The sequence below is a fragment of the Dermacentor variabilis genome, chromosome 5 (assembly GCF_050947875.1).
Source record: "Dermacentor variabilis isolate Ectoservices chromosome 5, ASM5094787v1, whole genome shotgun sequence".
NCBI lineage: Eukaryota > Metazoa > Arthropoda > Arachnida > Ixodida > Ixodidae > Dermacentor > Dermacentor variabilis.
In genome coordinates this window covers 116,993,758-117,014,687 of record NC_134572.1, presented here as the reverse complement: position 1 = coordinate 117,014,687, position 20,930 = coordinate 116,993,758, and the positions used below count along the sequence as shown (strand labels likewise).

Sequence of the window (20,930 nt, the reverse complement as noted above, 5' to 3'; positions counted from 1 at the left end):
AAAGCGCGAGAAGGGGTTTGGGGAAGACTAACCGCACCCGCCAAGTGATTTGTTCGTTCTTGCCAGTGAGTGAGTGAGTGAGTGAGTGAGTGAGTGAGTGAGTGAGTGAGTGAGTGAGTGAGTGAGTGAGTGAGTGAGTGAGTGAGTGAGTGAGTGAGTGAGTGAGTGAGTGAGTGAGTGAGTGAGTGAGTGAGTGAGTGAGTGAGTGAGTGAGTGAGTGAGTGAGTGAGTGAGTGAGTGAGTGAGTGAGTGAGTGAGTGAGTGAGTGAGTGAGTGAGTGAGTGAGTGAGTGAGTGAGTGAGTCCCCATATTTTCTTATGAGAAACTGTGTTTGGGCATTACAGGGTTCAATGTTATTTGTGTGATTGTCCCAAGAAAGCAACGATGTGTTGATTCTGGCCATGGGTAGCAATAAGTACCTACAGCATAAAAGAAAGCGCAAGAACAAGAAAGAAAAATAGTCTGACAGGCCAAGTTAGGTCTATCGCCTCTTCTGACAATGGCGATACCTGATCGGAAGGTAAAAGCTTTGAGAAGGCTCGTTCACGTCAAATTGGACTCACAATAAGCCGGTTCAATAAGGGGGGGGGGGGACACTTATATGCAAAATAAAAAGAAATTATAAAAAAGATAATGGAGAACAAAACTCCAATACGCGCAAGTGATCAATGCAAGGAAGGAAACCCACTTTGCGTGGAAGGGGAAGAAACGAGGCGCTTTCCACGTCGCTTCAATAACGTCGTTGCCAGTTGTGTCTGTTGGTGTGGGGTCCAACTGAAGCGACACTACTCCTAGATGACTCAAACCTCTGCGCCTTGTGGTCGTGATGCCAGATTCGTAGGTTTTAATCCACGCATTTTAATGAAACGCACGGGCATAATTAATTGAGGTCAGAGTGTTTTGTAGAAGCGTGGTTTGCAACCGCAACATCGGTCCACGTAGATGTCACGATGCCATAGTTAGGATACACGAGTCACTGTGGTCTAATACATTTTGAATGCCAGCACAGGCAAACAGAAGTGGGAGATTTGTCGTCAAAGAAACGTTGACAGCTCGGCCTCACTCTTTACGTTCTGAGCCTATCACTACATGACGATGAGTGGAGAACTAAAGAAAAGAAAGACATAAAGGAAACAGAGGGCACTTGTGCCGCCTTTGTGTGCAGGTTTGTTCGCGTTATCCCAACGACGAGGTCAGTTACACAGCGCCAGTAATTGTAGCACAAAATAGCCGACGATGTGATTTTCATTTATTGTACATTCATTGCATTGGTCATTGACGGCACAATCATTATCGGCGAGGTCATTGTCGTGTAATTGCCTTCCGCCGTCAGCCTGTACAAGCAACTGAATCGTCATGCAAATTATTCCCGTATTAGGGCTGTTGACGGCGCTTTTCTGGCGTGTTTCGGTTACTGATTGGTAATATATCCGCTGGCTACCCTGTGCAATTCTGGCACATTATGTAGACCGGTCAAAGGGGGAAACGAGCCTTGCGAATAATGAGGCTTTTTTGCCGTAGCTTCGCGCGCGTGGCCCTAGGCCGCCGTTCAGTGCTATAGATGAGCCCGAATGCGAACACAAGCAAGCATTCTAGTCAGGGTGTCATATTTTTGTCTAACCGATCCCAATACGTCCAGCTGATGGCTGTCCAGAGGACCCGTGATTGAGCGGAGAGGCATGACCTCTCTGTTCCGACATGGGACCAGCCAACAGCTGGGTAGGGACGTACCTAGCAGGCCCCCTGCCTAGCTTCTCAGGACCCCAATAAAGTCGTTTACTACTATTACTACTCCCAATCAAACCGGCCGATTATCATGGTTTCGCGACGACGTGCCAACAACATTTCTGAATAGGGATAAGGCAATCAAAGGAGATAAATTTCTTTTATGATACCATCCCGCTTGGCTGGAGAGAACATAGCGGTATGTAGCCATCTCTTGTTCGCACAATAAGACAGTAAAATGCAGAATCTTAGACGAAGATGAGCGCCACAGGCTGCATGAATCAAACAATTGAAGTAAAAAAAGGGATAGATTCACCTCCACAGCAAAAAAAAAAAAAAAACTATAGACGCTTTCACATGATGTAACACTTCGTGCTTCCCAACTCATAAATTAATGTCGGCGAGGATTCAGAGGCGTGTTCTTGGTACTTGACTTGTCTGTTTATTTATTTATTCCTAATATATTAGTTTTGCAGATTTTCACGTTGTAACAACAAATGATGGGAACTTTTGCAACAAGCTCAGCATACAACAAAAATAACAGCCAGACTGGTGTGACTTTGCCAAACCACAACCCCATTTCCAGCCCGGCTGTTTCTTTCGAGCAGTTGCAATAAGAATTTTGAGCAGTTGTGGCGTCTTTACCGATACTAAGACAGCCCTGCAACGCTATCCACTCTACGGCATGGACCACAACACCCAATAGGGCATGAAATAAGACAGCTATACCATAAACTAACCGCCGTTGTGGCTTAGCACCTACGGTGTTCTGCTGTTAAGCACGAGATCTCACCAACTAGACCCATCCCTCCAACACTGCATTTTATTTGGACCCTCTCGAACCGAGACAACTGCTCTCTGCCGACTGTGGTTTGGTGTAGCTTTCACGCAGCTTTTGCTTGCCGCATCAGAATGGCTGCAATGGCTGCTTGTGAAATCGTCTAGCATGTCATCTGTCATTGGCTTCACTGCAGCACCCAGAGATAGTCGCTCGCTATAGTGCTGACAAGCCCCGGTGAACGGCCGCTTTGAGCAGACGATCTCGGCATACCGGCTTATATGGTCCTCACACCATAGGGAGAAGACGGCGCTACCTAAGTTCTTGCGTTCAAACGACCTAGTTGGAAAAAACTCTGACACTCCCGCGTTCTTTTTTTCCAATGTTCATTTTCGTGTGTTTGCTCTCTCTCTCTCTCTCTCTCTCTTTTACGTGTGCTTTTCCTTTTCCACTCTCTGCCTCCCCTTCCCCAATGCAGAGTAGTAAGCAGGACGTTTATATTCCAGTTAACCTGTCCGCCTTTCACGTCTCATTTGTCTCTTTCCCACACACACACTTCAAAAATTTCAGGAATTGAATCACATACTCTAGACGTTGTGCGCATGTTACTCAGCGCATTTGAAATTTTGCCCGCATATAGCGCTTTTGAGCACTTGTTAAATTTTTTTTTTATGAAAACAGTATTTCATTCAAACCCCTTTTACTGCGCGAAAACATTGGCCATAATGTGCCCTTCCTTTTCACCAAACGTGACCATGGTGGCATTTATAATTGTACCATAGAAGCGGATCAAATTCTGCGCCGTTTGTGAAACACACTTATAACGCTCCGGGGTATTTGAATAAGCATATTTATTTTATTGCTTTTCTTTTGCAAAAGCCACCATTAACATCCACACGTTGAACGTTGCCTCAATATTACTCATAACATGCCCCTTAATTAATTTTACCAAATATTACAAAAATACCTTGTCTAGTTCACTGAGGACACCATGCAAGCCAACTAAGAACCTCGCATAAACCATGAAAATAGGAGAAAAAACAGAGTTCAGTAATTATTTGAGACATTTTTAATGAAGCCCCTAAAACTAATGTTTCTCCACACATTGCATTGAGAGAGAGCGTATATTTAGTAATTATATTGAAAGAAATAATTTACCAACATACTTGAAGCTATTGGCATATATTGCGCAGTATATGACCCCCATTTTCGCTAAATGTGAAATTGCCGCCATCTTGATCCTTCAAGGGAAGCGGTGAATTTTGTAAGCATTTCCTACAACGCATCTAAGCAGGACATAAACGATAGTTTAGCTATTTTCATTTATCCCCCAAATAAACCCCACATTTCAAAATTTGCCTGCAAATCACCTTTAACACTTCTCCCATTTTCTTAAAACCTCACTTTGTGAGTTATCTATATTGTATTTATTATTTTGTTTCTTAGGAAAATTTGAAAACAGGCTTATGACAGTTTTGAGCGCTTTTAGTCGCTCCATAGGTTTCGCTGTAAAAAGCACTGTCAAGCCCAACGCAGATATTTTCTTCTGGTGAAAACATTTTGCTCTAGAAAAGTTAAGCATGCGTGAACTTAAATATTTAACAGATATTCTAAGAACTAGAACTAAGACACAGGACAAAAAAAGGGCAACGATTCACGCAATGTGGTACCCGGAACAATGACATGTGCAATACTCACGAACAAAGTACAGAAAGCAAAGATTATTCACTCACCAAAATGCTAACCTCAAACGCACCTTTAGAACAATTCAGAACTTCATTGACGATTTCTCGGTATCACGAAGAAAATATACCCGCCTTCGCATTTACTGCTGTGCCATTAATTTGGTAACCACTTATTGGACCTATTCTAAGTAGCGCTCTCGTGCACCACAACTTCTGCTTTGAAAAGGGGTTAGTCGAATGCTAGTCAAGCTGTTTAGGTCAGCTCTTTACTTCGGCTCGCCCACTTCCTGCACTCATATGCATTTGATTTTGAATGAACTTTGATTTTATTTTATTAAAAAAAAATATTTTTGCAAAAGGCATTGACCCACCTCAAGGAGATCGTTCCGAAAGGTCGTGCCGATGAAGTCAAAGTTTAGAATATTCATGGCTATGCTCTCATCGCCGAACCGGTCACCATGAAAAATAAATTGCCCTTGCAAAGGTACCTCTAACGTCGAATTTCTTGGAAGCTTCATCGCATCTGATAAACCTGAAAAATTAAGAATGCATTTAATGGAAGCGATGTGCACTTCACAGCTGTAGCTTAGATTGCAAGAAGTTACAACACGGTAACGAGTGAAAGAATTACTGCTGTGAAGAGAAGCTAGCCGATCGTACCAGCAGCGCGATGTCGATTGCAGGAGTTCTGGTGGTAATTTCCTAGTAGTCGAAGACTACCAAGCAATATTAGTCAAGCTCTGTAGAACATTTACTTTCTATGCCCTCTGCTTTTTGAAAATGAAATCAACCGATTGATTGACGCTAAAAAGCAACAGTGATTGTTACAATCGTCGAACAACAGCAGACAGGGTAGACACTTCTAGAATGAGCTTACATGAAGCGGTCACAGACTAGTTGCGTTTATGCGTTTATTCACTCTCATTTACGTACTTACTTTAGTGTCGAACATTTCAATGTGTTGCGGCTACAGCACAAAAGTCATAAGTGAATTAATTATTGTATCTCACCGTAACAGTTTCAATACCTGTTATTCTTGCAGGAGGTCTCTTCAGATCGCGCATAGTCGAATTGTTCACTGTGAAGATTGTAACAAGCATTTTATTAGATGTGCATAGAACACCTTCTGCTACATGCGCACAAAGTGTTTTGTAACACAAATGGGTCAAAAAATACTTAAACAGGCTGCTCTATGGTGCCAACTGTTTGATCAAATGAATAATAATAAAAAAACGGTCGGTTCGACGCGCTTGTCGTAAGTAATCAGAAAGGCAGAGCGGATGCGGTGTGATTCGTGAGGCTGTAACTGCTGAGCTCTAGCACAAACGTTTCGCTTGAAGGCTATGCCAACCTACACATGGTGCGTACAATTTTATTTTATTTCCAAATACGCGTTTGAATATATTGAAAATCTAGAAGGCACAGTGCCTTAGCAACCGCGGTTGAACGCGATTAGCTGAAACATCGCCGACGACGCTCTGACATCACGCCGTCAGAATTATTGCCTCTGCCTGTCGCCTATGATAGGCTAGGTTAGGTTAGGTTGGGTATAGGTTAGCGTAAAATGCGTTAGGCGGCGCGGCGTACTGTCACAGCGGTTGCAAGGGCGTCGAGCGTCGCCGGTGGCGTTTCAGCCAATTGCGTTCAACCACGGTTGTTAAGACCGCCTAGATTTTCAATATACACTACCGCGATCGCCCCCCCCCCCACACGCACACAACACACTTTACTCGACGATGGACCAGCCGAGGAGACGCGTTCGGCTGATTATGGCTTTTTGGTGTAGCCGCCGGTTGGTCTATCGGTGGTTCATCAAGCTTTTTCTTGCCGGGAAGGAAAAGAAAATTTCGTTTTAACAAGGGATCATGCGCTGGCGTATGTTTGCAGCAGTAAGAATATTTAGGAGACCTTTTATTACCTAAGAACACCTAAGACTACCTAAGAACAGGGTCAGTCAGCGGATCAACTGTAGGGGTAGCGCAGATGGCTCTATAAGCCGATTCGCTATACGTATGTGTTGTCCTGTGTTGAGCTATTCGGCAAGACACGGTCAGCAAAAGCGGGAAAGACAAAGAAAGCTTTGCTAAAAAATAAAAAATAAAAAGAGGCCCAACTTTTATAAATCTTCAGCCCGGGTATTATTATTATTATATATGTCTTAACCAAGAACGTTAAACAATATTACCGGAGTGGCAGCCCCTCGGCTTCTCACCGAAAAAGGTGAAGCCAGGGCATGCCCTCACTTCACCTCTGAAAGAGAGCCTCCTGGGTCTCACTCTAGGAGAAGCCTTAGGGGATATTGAAAAGGGTAATCGGAATAAATGTTTGTCGTTTAGGCCCTATGTAATATATGCTCGGTGATTGGTATCGTTTGATTTCGTAACCATGGGGCCACGAGCCTCAAGGTATACACGCCGGAAGAATGCCGCGCAAGTCCTCGTACCACGTTTTGCAACGATTGTTATCGCGGGCGTGGTTCTGAGCTTCAATTACGTGAAACGTATTAAGCCGATAACGTATTTGGAACGCCATAGAGGAACAGCATAAACATGGACCTCACGAAATAAAATACGCATTCCTATGCCGAACAGGTACGAGTACGTGGTAAATCGTGGCTGTTCTGTAACTTGCTGATTATTGTCTACCTCTTCCTGAATGCTGATAGCAGTGTTACACTACGTGCTCAAAATCCCATCTTTTTGTGGAAGCAATAAAGTTTCCTCACTCTCTTTAATTTGGATGAAAACAAGTAGAGATGGCTTGACGACAAATGGTGGCGATAACTATTTCTTATCACACGGAAATAAAAAAAAGTTGACCGTCACTTTAGCATATGCTAAAGATGATGAAGGCAACAAACAGCCTGAGTGCTCACGAGAAATTTATTAAATTACTTGAAATTCTCATTCGAATGCGTTTATTGTTATTTCGTATTACGTGATTTCTCCGAACAAATGTCGTAGGTTCGAGTGCCTTCATGAACTATTTCATAATTAACGGTACCTTAATTAACATCGCCTTCATTAACATCAAAGATCGTGGGTTTGAGTGCCCTAATTAACTATATCTTGATTAACTGTACCTAAGTAAGTTCTCCTTAATTAACACCAGTGTTCGTGGGTTCGACCATCAATGGTGGCACCATCAATTTTGGTGCCATTAAATTTTGGTGCCACCAAAGGTCGAGGATTCGAGTGCCTTAATAAGCTTTGCCTTAAAAAACACCAATGGTCGTGGGTTCGACTTCCACAAATGGTCGTGGGTGGCACCATCAAGTTTTGTGCCATGAAGCCGCATGGCGTAACGCCTGACATCGTATTTTCGTCCCATGAGACGTCTAAGTCTTTCGCGCTAATAAAATGAGCAATATCTATAGTGATGAAAACATCTACAAACTGTCGCTCTAAAATGAAAACTTTAATGAAAGGAACAGAAGCAAATTTAGCTACACTTCTATACACTTGTCCTGTTGCAGTTTTATGAAATGATTTGCCAATTACGGGCAAATTCAACAAGCTTGCAAGAAGTGTGTGCGCTGCCAACGTTCGCGCAACAATGGCTTGCTAAATAAAAGCACGGCATGGGGGCAAAATGAACCACGCAGTTGCAAACTCACGTAGTTTGTGTACGCTGCCACTTAAATGCGCAAAAATGAAAATCAAACGGACAGACAACTTCGCCGCACTGCCTGTCGCCTACAAATCTCAAACTATCCTCAAGACAACTTGTATTGTCATTCTAGGAAGGAGTACACGTGTATTTAGGTATACAGGTGGATTTACTTACGAGTCCACGTCACGGTGCCTCCGATCTTGTGGTCAGTTGTGTGCAATCCGCGTATGCGACAAAATTGGCCACGCACAAGTTCATCTGCCCGTGTCTGCACTTTCACGTAAGACTTCAGCACAAGGAGATCTCGCAGAAAAAAGTAGACCCTTTCGTCCGGCGCCGATACAAGAGTCAGGAACTCCCTCCGCGTGAAATTCGCCTCGGGGACGTCCACACACGTTGTGATTCCCTCTGAAATGCAGCAGGCAGGTGCACCCGGTTTATTTTGAATGAACACACACTTTATGATTGCCTATAAGGACAGACAGAGGATAGAGGGGCTCTTAATGAGTCCTGGAGAGGTTTACCTCCGATACGCCTGTGTTACTCCGGATAATACGTGAGACGAGAAAATGAGACAGTGCACGTCACCGATACACAACATACACAAAGCAAACCGTGCCACTCTGCATAGAACCCAATTAAAGTATCTCACTGAGGACAGCGTCTCTGAGGAAGGCTGAAAGGGAGTGCTCACATTGTTCTTGCTGCAACAACATCATTAGTTGCTATTGCACTGGCCTTTCTCGTTTGAGCCTGTAGTTACCGAGATTTGAAAGGCCGAGGGTGAATGCCTCTAAAACAGCGCTGTTGTGTCTTTCTCTCTTTATTTTTTTTTTTCTATAAGTGAAGCTATAGAGTTCATTTCTGTGCGCATAAAGGTAGGTGGAAAAGTAATCACGTGCCTTTGTGCGTCCGGAAATCCTGCGTCACCGGCATTATGAATTCAATGACATATTCTGTCTCTGGTACGCTGATGCGCGCCTCGCGGAGTACTAGGAGCGCAAAAGAGATTAATGAGACACACTGTGCTAATGCAGGCAATGGCATTGATGGTGGGCGCTGAGTTGGAAAAAAAGCACAATGTTCTCTTTCCACAAAAATAAATATCGGGAAGCAACGGCAGGACATGACTGAAATTGAGGGGCGCGCAAATACTTTAAACTTTTTAGTAGCAAACCGGATCTTTTACTATTAAATCTTATGGCCGAATGGGCGCACTTTGAAATTCAGAATATTTCTGGATTACCTTTTTTTTTTAAAATAATTTGCACCGATGTGGGGATAGCTGAAAAGAGAGTACAAAAGGAGAGACTCAAATTCCTTAACGATGTGGCGAACGATGTGGCGAACGACGAGAGTTGAGGATCAGAAAGTATACATGCACACAACGCAGAGCAGGAGTGGCGTCGTTCGCGAGGTTGCAACCACTGAGCTCTAGCACAAGGTGTGGAAGAATTAATCGACTCGAACTACGTCATAATTTCTGAGAGCGGAGCCACAGGTGAAAAAAAGAAATCGTATTTTCCAAAGCTCCTCAATCGAGTAGCATTAACAAGGAGGCTTACGAACACCCTGCAGTTTAATAGCGGAGAAATCAATCGCGTGTCATGTGGCGTTCATCGGATCACTTTGCAGATAGCATTCACACGACAGCGGACAAAAAAGACGCCAACGCGTACGAGCAAACCTTACTTCTCTTCCCAAAGCGTCGGACCGTTCCGCGCATTCACTCGCGAAAATTGAGCTAACAAAGCGAGATAACGAGTTTGTAGCGACAGTTTCAACGACTGACTAGGACTGAACTGAAGAATGTTGTTGCGCAACTAAGGCGTTTCGGGATCACATGTCTCGGTATTTCTTCCTGAAAATCTCTAAGGTGGTTCGGGGCTTTCGGGGGTACTGCGAATAGCATCACGCGGATCGTGTGATCGCAGCAGGAACGTGTGACGTACGGTGACGTATGGTGGCGACGCACAATCCGCATCCTCAAGTCATGATCAATTGGCTCCGTTGCGTTCATGCAGCTTGAGCGGCGCATGCAACCACTGCTCTTATATAGCTTGTTTCGCCATCCCTACTTCCGCAATGAACAATACACTTAATTTTAGTTAAAGCATGGTAAGCTGTCGTGGGGAACTTAGCGACTGCCTTACGCAAGTCGATCTGCGTAAGGGGATAGAGCGGCATATTGCACGACTCAGATGTCACCAATTATCGGTGTGATGTTACTCCCCGACCCCATAATGCCAAAGCAGCTCGCTATAGTTTCCTTTCTTTGTCGTGGTAAGCTTCTGCTTTTCAGGCCGCGTGTTTTTGTTCTATACCGCGCCGTAACAGGTTGGCATATGGCACTGCTGAGCTCGTACATCAGTGCATCGCGCGCCGATTTTCTAATAAGTTTATATTTCTACGCCTAATTAGGATCTGACTTTCATTCGCCCGCTGGCTATGAGTTAGTCAGACGTTTTATTTGATTGGTAAAGAATTTTCAAAAATCTCCCGTGACATGTAACACAAGTCTACTTCTTTAGCACCCGCCGTGGTCGCTCAGTGGCTATGGTGTTGGGCTGCTGAGCACGAGGTCGCGGGATCGAATCCCGGCCAGGGCGGCCGCATTTCAATGGGGGCGAAATGCGAAAACACCCGTGTGCTTAGATTTAGGTGCACGTTAAAGAACCCCAGGTGGTCAAAATTTCCGGAGTCCTCCACTACGGCGTGCCTCATAATCAGAAAGTGGTTTTGGCACGTAAAACCCCAAATATTATTATTACTTCTTTAGCCGAATCACTCTCAGAGGTACACATTATTGTCACAAAAAATGAAAGTGAATGCTATACAAATTGAAACCTTGTTGCTAATTGACTTTTGCACTAACTACTTTATGAAGGGTATTGCGATTTAAAGATTGCGGCAAGCAACATTCAATGACATCTCCACTTGGAAACAATTCTGAGGATGGCATCAGTTTCGATATATGCCTTCCCATATAGTTAGCGATTTGGTGTACTGAGAAGATAGCTGACAGACATCTTGTCTGAAATTGTCGTTGCACCATTGACTGAAAAGGTTCTGTTGGTACCTTCGCCCGATCCTCGTTATCAGCCTGATAGTCTGAAGCCTCTCAACAAATCTTTGCATGAGAGCAGACTGGGCAAGAGACCTTGAATAGTCTTGGACCGTGCAAGTTTTTCAGCGTCATCTCCATCCTCATCATCAACGTCTTCCCTATTCTTTCTTTCTACACCCATTTTACTTCCCCTAACGCTAAGCAGCAGGGGAGAACACTGATTCAGGTCGACCTCGCAGCCTTTCTCTTATAATAAATATATCTCATAGTCAGCAACTAAATGAGTTAGTATACCAGTAACCTTTAAGATTCAAGGCGTAGAAAGGCGTTTTGTTAAAAAAGGTAACTGGAACGACGGTATATTTTTACGCAAGTACGACTGCGCCTATCTCTAAACTGGTGCCAGTTCCAAAATTGGTTACAAGTGGATGCTCCTTGTAACATCGCTATCAACTCGTGTATTGTGATATGTTCGCTAATTTATTAGTTGAAGAGTTTACAAAATATTTCTTTTTTAATTTTTCAGTCATGAATATTCATTACTAATGTAAGTAATGCAGATATATTCTAGTATTCCAGCTCGATAAGTACAGTTGTGCTAAATGTCACGGGCGTTTTTTAAATTCTGTTAATGTGAAAATAAAACACCCGTTATAATTATGCAAACGCATGTGTGTACGTTTGCCACAATACCCTTGAGATTTGCTGGGCATTAAAAAAACGATTCTTCTTTTTTGTATATCAAAGTGTTGGCAAGACTACCAAATGTTGCGCAAAGAGCCATCAGCCTCTAACATCGCTGAAATATCATGGTTTCCCGTTTGCGCACAATCAATCAATCAATCAATCAATCAATCAATCAATCAATCAATCAATCAATCAATCAAAGTAAATACGTCTTAGAAGAAAATAAGTCCCATTGAAAAATAAAAGCACGCGTAATTATGCAAGCCTTCGTGCGAGCTTGTTTCTACCTCGTCGGCTGAACACAAATCTGTGTGAGCTTGCGCTGCGCCTTCCGGTGCTTCCGTCGCTCATTTGTAATGGAGTGAAAAGAATAAGGGGATAAATCTGACTTCATTGTTTGTTTTCTTCTGGTCATATTTAGTTAGGAACATTTAATAGCTAAACTGTTTAGCCCCGCCGACAATGACCTCGAAATAAGACAATATGTAATTGCTTGCACCGCGCGGCTTCTATAAAGACGACTAAATATCCAACGCTGTAGGTGGATGAGAAATCACGCCTCACCGTAAGTGCGTATCAGGTAGTTGCGCTTAGTGCGAAAGTCTTGAATGTAGGTCATGACGTCCCCATTCTTCACTACTCTAAAGGCCGCTCTCTTCTCAGTGCTGTCGTACACTTCTTCAAAAACTGAGAGTTCGGAGCTTCTGTGTATCCCATTCACTACGAAATTTGTTCGCTGAAATTCGCCGGAAGCAGCGAAAGAGCCGCTGTAGAACGGTATGCCTGAAAAAAAAAAGAACGTAGTTTGTTAACAAGATCACTGAATAGTTTATTGAATTGCTGTTTGTCCAAGATTATGATTACGCACAGAAAACGCGAAATGAACGGACGATGCGGTGTTTGTTCCGTGTGTCCTTTGGTATATGCCGTAACTTGGTATAACTATAACATGTAGCAACCATCTCAAACTTGCACTCCCTTACGGAATAGTAAGTCATGATGGGTAAATAACCAAATAAAAGTTTGGTCTAACAAATGCTTGTGATTGGCAGTTATTGAGGAAGTCGGGAGACACATCAACATTTGCTCAGTTAGATCCACCCTAGGTACAAGTTAACAGAACTCACTCTGGAACTTCGCAGGTGAAGTCCGATTTTCATTCTGTTTATCCGCTTCCCCAAACAGCGCTTGAGCCATACTTCAATATGTTATTATTCTCTCTGAGAGAAGCTCAAAAGGGAAAATTAACTCTAATCCGCTCATTACGGCGTCTTCTATAGTCCAATTGCTTCTATGTGTTGTTAAACACTGCGAATCAGTCGCTGAACTTTCATAAGACATTTACCACAAAACCTTACCAACTTTTTATATTCAGAACGCGATATCTTACCTTGGACGTAAGTAAGTGTTGCATGAAGAACGGTGAGAAGAAAACAACAAAGACGGGACATATTTTCGAAAAAGCTGAAGCTTGGCCGCGGAACTGTGGTGAGTACGTTACTAGGAGCGGCGCGTATACTTCTGTCAGCTTCGCAGCTTTGGCAGCAATGAAAGCAACAACTGTCATTTGGAGGCACCGAATGCACGGAAGCAGCTTTGTGATGCCACAATATCTACCACCATGACAAAGAGAAAGCTTATCACAAAGCCCAGCCATGGCAGGGGTTTTGCGGTATAGCTCTCTTGGAGCTGCCTTAATATACATTGGAAGAGTCTGATAAGTCATTGTGCAAATTGCCGCTGTGCCTTATCTTCTGATAACCCGAACCGTACATGTAGGCTCCGGCAAGCTTACGCGGCAGCAAATGTCAGAAACGCCTGTGACTTGGCCTCTTAGAGCATAGCAAGGGTCTAATTTTTTGTTGGGACCCTAATACACAGAATAAATAAATAAATAAATAAATAAATAAATAAATAAATAAATAAATAAATAAATAAATAAATAAATAAAAGGATAATCTGTGGTAGCTGCGGTGTTAGCGGCGGCATTTGCATTTCTGTAGGGGAGAAATACAAAAAACGCTTGTGTACTTGGATTTAGGTGCGCATTAAAGAACCCTTGGTGATCAAAATCAGTCGGGAGTCTCCCAGTACTGAGTTCCTCATAATATTATTGTGCTTTCGGCACGTAAAGCTCGAGAAGCTTTCTTTTTCAATCAGTCAATAAATAAATAAATAAATCCTGCCCCATTTTAGACGTAGCGACATCGGACGCTCCAGAACATCTGTTCACGAAAGGCAACTAAAACTGTTTTCCTGCACAAAGTTTAGGAAAACATACCATAGAGCATCCACTTTCACTAATAACAAAGTGGAACTTCTTACGACGGCATAACAAAGGGGCCATCAGAAAGCATAAAATGAGCACGTCGGCGCTATAGGAATGTGTCATTGAAAATAATTTGCAAACGCGTTCCACGTGTTCGCCACATAAAAATTCTTTTTCGTTGAACTTTAAAGGAAATATATCGGATCTGGCACCAAATACCATGTCAAAAACCGCAGTGGAGCTGCTTCAAAACTATTTATCTCGATGTACTTCGCCAGAATAGCAGCTCGGGCTTGTTGGTTTTCCATCCTGGTGTTAACAGCGCAAAACGTAGACGGGACAGGGGACGAGGTGACATCGTCTTCTCGTCCCGTCTGCGTTTTGCGCTGTTAACACCAGGAGAGCATTTGAGTCATTGAGGAAAAACTAGAAAATGAGCTAGCTGACGCAGCAGTTTCAGGTTTGTAACAAGTACGTTTTCCTATACCGCTATGCAGCTCCCCAAAATATTTTGAATCTCGGACCGCTTGCGCCTGCACCCTTCAATACGTTGTATACCTATACTTTGTCTCTTCGCAACTTTGTTGTTCCATGCCTCACTCTGTTTGCGCTGTAACGCAGCAGTGTTTTCGCCCGGGTGTCTTGTAAACGTCCCTTTCGACAATGTGAAACAGAACTTCGCCACTGACACCACATTCGGATTCTCGCGATTCTTTAAGTCGACAGAATACAATTTCCAGGAGGCGTGCTGAAGAAAAGAGTACTAAGCGCCAACCTTCTGTGTGCACCTGCTCTATTTGCGAAAAGAAACTAACTCAAGCTCCTGTGCCATACGAGGGTTGAGGTGGCATTACGAGTCTTCAGAAAACGGTTTACGTCATGAGGACATGAGCGCAACCGGCATATGGGCCTCTTGCCGTGCGAAAATATTAGTCTTTGTGGTCTACATCTACGAGGGAAAGACAAGAATTAGGGGCCACTTCATAATACGGATTGATGATTTTGGCGATACATAGCAGTTTGTGTCAGTGGTGTCGTCTCTGTGCCTTACGTTTCAGCGTGCATTATGTATAAGGGGTACATGGGCGAACGTATGAAACTGCCACAGTGCCGTTTTCCCTTACGTACGCGTCACCATATTTTGCTTTGCCTTGCCTTGCCTTCCGTTATTTTCACTAATCATTCCAATCCATTTCCCCTTCCAAAGTTCTATTGTAATTAAAACGTTCAATTTCCAACAGGGTAAAGCAGCGAGTAAAAGATTTACAGCGGCGGAAATTTTGACTCAGGTTGTCTTCTATGCCTCCGCGCAATTCAGCTCTGTCTTTGAACGAAGACTATTCAGTATATGACGCGTAAACTATATAAAAATATATGTGAGATGTTTCCCCGATGCTAATGACAAAGTGCCTGACCGATATAACCACAAGAGCGGCTTGCCTGGGCCTTTCTTCCGTTAAACGGGAATACCCACTACTCCTCTGTACTTGCGCTCTAGCGACATCAGACGTGTCATATTCTATTATGCAAGAGATACTCATACTCACAACAGTAAGGCGGCAACGGCAGTTTCTCGTTTACTTGTTTTCATTCGTGTACATAAATAATTTACGTGACGAAGCTTCTTACAAGACTCTTTACGACCTCTCTTGGACGAGCCTCCCGCAGCAAAGTCGTTACAACTCAAGGCACGCTGGTCGCTCCCGTGCAGTTGTTGCAGTTAATCGAGTAACTTGACACTAAATAAACGACAGCCTGCAAATAAGGCGGGTACTTACAATCGGGCCTGAAAGCGCCTTCTTTATTTGTGTACGGCGAGTAACGAAGCTGACACTTTCGAGGCCAGAAACGGCAAAGGTAGTGTCGGGACAGCTCACAGTTGAAAATCGTTGCTGAATTTACAGTACTGATTAAGATTGATAACACTCCCGAAGGTTAGAAAGAGCGCAGAGAAAAATAAATTTGCCCCGCGCCTTTGCATCCCACGATGCTGACCAAGCACGGTTGTCTTTGCACCAAGCGCACACGAGTTATAGTAACCATACTCGCCAGTAACATGGTTGCCGCTAAGTGGTAAAACAACCACCTCGCGGGCAAAGGAATAATCTCGCGCAGCGCCGTAATGTGTTGCACGTCTTCGCTGCGTCTCGCATCATCCATCGATGTGCATCCTTGCCTGTGGCGCGTTTCTTTTAAATTTTTTTTATAGATGCTCCGCCCACTTCCCGCTTGCCGTGGGCCCTGGTTGGACGTCGAACGCTGTGATAGCAGTATTTTATTTCATGTGAGTCACTAGGAGTTGCTGACATCTGCAATACTTTTCTTTATCAAAAGAGATAGAAATCATAAGGATAAGGCAGGAAGATTAATCATCATACAGTCTATATGAGCAAAGAAAGAAAAACAAACAAGATATCAACAAGAAAAAGGCAACAATATTCCTTTGAGTCTCCTAGCGACACTCAAGAAAGGAGAGAAATAATAAAGTACACATCGATGAAACAGGTGTCACGAACTTTTTGACGAGTGCATGAAACAGTAAAAAGAAAAAGTTAAGCAGTAAATACAGGAGTATAACTCCGTGAAGTGCGGCTAAATGAAACTGGAGGGAAGCTCGTACCGACCGCTGCTTGTTGAGTTGTTGTTGAGTGGTTGTAGGCTACTGGTGGGATTAGCCTTGCAGTTGCTGCCGGAAATTGCTACACCGTAGCCACACTTAAAATACATAAATCACATAAAACAGACACAGACCTCACAACTACACATAGTCACTCCTAAGGTCACCATTTGGAGGCCAAATCCGTGTCCAGCAGGTAATTTAAAAGAAGGCGAGAAACCTCCTTCCTACACAACTGGTTCCCGCGCGGGAAAACAATGTCCTCAAGAGAACTGTGAGGAACTCCTGTTTTCTTGAGCGACCCGAATAACACACCCTTTCCGCGTTATACAGAGTACAGCACATAAGGTAACGTTCTATCTCACCGCACACACCACTTGTTGAACATAATGGAGACAACGCCAGGCCAGTCTTATACATCCACGCAGGGGTACGAGCAGAACCCGTGCGAATGCGGAGCAGTAAAGTGGCTTGGTTTCTTTTGAGACCCTTGGACCCACATGGCTTGTGAGGTGAGCTCCACAAAGAACTGAAGTGGCACAACACCGCATCTCTGAAGAGTCGCTTGTCCTCATGAGGCACTTTTCTCAATGGATTCCCAGACAGCGCTCTATGGGCGAGGCTGTCCCCCATCTTGTTACCTATGATACCTATGTGCGAGGGCACCCATTGGAAACGTATGGGGAAACGTTTGATATGGAGATTGTGCACCGAGCGTAGGCAGCTAAGACATAAGGCATCAGTAGGGAACCCGTGCTCTAACCTTTGAAGGGCGGATTTCGAATCTGTAAGAATGACAACAGGTTGAGGCGTACAAAACCGTAGCTTCTTTAGAGCTGCCTCAATGGCAACGCTTTCGGCCGTTGTGGAGGACACGACTGCAGTGAAGCGAACCGAGCAATCATACTTCAAAGAGGGAATGTGGAAAGCAGCTGCACTAGATCCTCTGACCTTGTCCACAGAGCCATCAGTAAAGATTTGAAGATGACGTGCGTATTCAGTCTCAAGATGTTCCAGTACGAGCGAACGCGTTGCCGCCAAAGGAGAACCCCGCTTAGCGCGAACGTGAGGAATTTTCAATGAATAATCGAGGCTCGCGAATGACCAAGGTGGTTTCAACCTCTTAGTTCGACCTCTAGCGTCAAGGCCCAGGTAACCAGGAGTATTAAGGGCCAAGTATGCTCGGGACTCAGATCTCTTTCGAAGGCTCTGTAGGAGGGCTCGCCCGGCTATTGTCTGTTTGAGGCGGCCAATTTGCATTAATAACCTTTGTGAAGCGACTAGGCTAAAAGGTCTCGATAGAGTCTCATAAAGTACTGGATTGTTAGGAGCAGTCTGTGTAACGCCAAGAGCCCTACTTAGGCCCTTTCTGTGCAAAACCTCAAATCGTTCCAGCTGTGAGAGCAGTTCTAATGCAGCGGTCGGAATTTAAATTCCGACCGCTGCATTAGAACTGCTCTCATTAGACATGTGAGAAAAGACGCTCTTTCTTGTGTGTGGCGCCAGGTACGCCTGTTTTCGAACGTGTTTAATCGACTGAAAATGTGTTACGAACGTTGCAAACAGAAATAAAGGAATGCAGCGAGGGCATTCGCGGAGTTCACACATGTTTACCGATTTTGCGGGGGACGCACTCTTGGATACAGCTCCGTGACACTGTCATAAACTGTCGTCACGGAAACCATCATACAGAATTGTAGAGATAAGCTATTTGAGTGGCGATGAGCGCCGACGGTTTGTTCGCTACAAAAAAAAGCCCTATAGGCGCACGCATTTATTCACATCTCAAATGTTGGTGTGCGTGCATGCGTGCGTGGGTGCGGGCGTTCTGGCCTAGTGTGTATTGTACCGCAAGAAGGGTTCACAATATTGGACCGCATTTTTGTGTAGATTCATTAAGACTTCTTTGTTAACTTTGTGAGGGCAACCAAAAACAACGAGAATTACCAATAATTATTGGTACGACGCGGATGCTGAGGTGGGACAACAATTTCTTTTCCAGCGCCGTTTACCATGTATGCTCCTTATAGCCGTGTTGTGTTTAGCTAAGCTCGGCTCTGCTGTAGTGCGCGGTAATGTGCGTTATCATCTCCATCAGTTTGCATCCCAAATTAATTGACCCTGCACTCAGGTTACAGCATTCATTATTCAGGCTATGCAAAGTCGCGGGTCTCTTTTCGAATACTTTTGTTCACCCTGAAGTGGTATGGAAGACGGCGTAGATCGGGTGTTTCACGATGAATTATTGCTTTCTCCTTGCGGGTGTTTTCAGAGAAGCGTTTTGTAACTATCTGAGATCCATAAAGAAAGTCAATGCGAATGATTACGACGTTATTCAACCTAAGCGAAACCTAGTCAATATGCATTCTTGAATCGGCGCTTACGTCGCACCGTAGTTAGAGGCTGGGATATTGCAGACATGCAAGGAAACAATCGTGCCACGTATAGAGAAAACCACTATGCCCACGCAATGCCTGTGTCTTTAAATGGGGGAAAAAATCAAGCGGAATACGTAGCACAAGCAAATGTAGAGACGACCACACGACCCAGGACTCCGTCTCGTCGTCGCTGCCTCTTTGCATACTGTGTCTTCCTACAGATTCCTTCCAATTTATTTATGCGTAAGCTTTACAACTTTACACCAAGATTTAGAACGAAGCCAAAGTTAACGTAGTCGCGCATCACATATGATATATATCATATATGATAGAACGTATTATGAAGTTGCACAAAGACATTTGAATTGTATCAGACTTGCAAGAATATGAAAACTATTTAAGTATGACAAAGACTGCTTTAAAAACAAAGTTTCGCAATTGCCCCTAGTGCTAGCTTTATTTTTTTATATAAACTATAAACTTCGTAACTTCATGCCTATTTAACTAATCGATAGCTTAAATATCTATGCTGAATGATTTTATACAAACCTTCGTCTCCCGTTAACTTTTGCTTCTTTTAGTCTTCAGGTGCTAGACGCAAGCCGAAAAAAAGTCCTCCTTCCTTTTCTTCTGCGAATTATTTTTTGCTGCTGTTGCTATTATATCTTGAAACACGGTAGGCCCCACGCCGTATTTATCTCAAACGCTCCTGTGATTTTTATTTTTTTAGCCTATTCGTCACCCGTAATGATTTTAGGAAACTGCATAACCGGCAGAAACACATTTTGCTGCCAGCTTTGTTCGCAAAAAAACAAACAACTGCTCTTCTCCCACACCACAAAACAACCCATGATTGCATGTTGTAACATATTATTCCGATAGCAATCATATCGACACTCCAGACGAATTATCGCCGACGTCGCCGTCGCCGTGATGCTCCGTATTAATTGCAAGCGCGATAAGCATAAGTTGCTTTCGTGACGTACGCTAAAGCGTGCGAGGGTGATCCGAGAAAGATGGGGGCTTAAGAGGAAGCTTTACCTGGGGCCCAACTCCGACGCGGCCTATTCAAATATATGTAAAATGGAAAAACACTTTTATGACATAACCCCTGGGCCGACTTGAATGAAATTTATTGAATTCGAGAGAGAAAGCTAAATTCTAGTGGCTGTTGCATGTGGATTTTCGATTTAGCGTTTTAATTTTGTTAGAAGAACATTCAAAAATTCGAAAGTACAACAAAAGTACAGAAGCACCAAGTTTACATATCAATAACTATGTACCAAGAGCAGATATGGCGATTCTGTAAGCGGCAACTATTAGATCATTCAAAGCGTACAAATTCGATATGGCAATTTGTATCTTATGTGAATTCTTAACGTTCTGTACAATGGTTCTGCAAAAGTTGTATTTCCATATTACTAAATTTTTTCAGATTCATGTGGGACATATCAACTTTGTCCGCTTTAGATGTACTTCACTGAATTGCGATAAAATTGTTCATTGCTGAGTTACAGACTTGTAAACTTGATAGTTTCGTTTTCAGAAAATTTGCGTTTTTTGCAAATTTTTAATAAAAAAATTGACGATCTAAATCAAGAATTCGAGACGAACACTCACTAGACTTTAAGTTTTTGTTTTGAATGCAACAAACTTCGTCAAATTTGGTGCCGTGGTTGTGGAGAAGAACGAGTTCTCCTTTTACATGCATTTACATTTACATGTTTAGTTTTACGTTCAGTGCAATATATACGGCTGACAAAACACAGAACCTTACTTCGCGTAAGTGTTTAATACTTTGCTAATGCTATCAATGCTTTGGATTTAGGGCAAAACGCCATCTTTTCTTACTCTGTGATTGCTCCTTGCGTCGCGGGACCACCAGGATATGTTTTTCGATGATAATATCATTGTATTCTAATAAACCGTTATCGAACGTCCTGGTTTCATTTTGTGCGCTGATATGGGGTGTAGAAATGGTAAAAACACTGTTTATTTGCTGATTTCTCGCGTATTGTAGGACGACCAGCCCCCCCCCCCCCCTCCCCCATACATCGTTTACAGAAAAACAAACTCAAAAATTATTTCCAGTGCTGCAGTTGCTGCAGTTGC

General features: G+C 43.5%; 1 protein-coding gene across 1 annotated transcript in view; it reads right to left on the bottom strand.

Annotated features, from left to right (window-relative positions):
* Positions 1–13,121, bottom strand: part of LOC142581947 (uncharacterized) — a 38,352-nt gene extending 25,231 nt beyond the window's left edge. The window contains exons 1-5 of the mRNA XM_075691381.1: positions 12,945–13,121; positions 12,119–12,337; positions 7,975–8,208; positions 5,216–5,266; positions 4,560–4,720 (exon numbers count right to left, since the gene is read on the bottom strand). Coding sequence (XP_075547496.1) covers positions 4,560–4,720; positions 5,216–5,266; positions 7,975–8,208; positions 12,119–12,337; positions 12,945–13,005 — 726 coding nt within the window. The 5' untranslated portion in view covers positions 13,006–13,121. The remainder of the gene's footprint in view (positions 1–4,559; positions 4,721–5,215; positions 5,267–7,974; positions 8,209–12,118; positions 12,338–12,944) is intronic.
* Between the last annotated feature and the right edge of the window lie 7,809 nt (positions 13,122–20,930).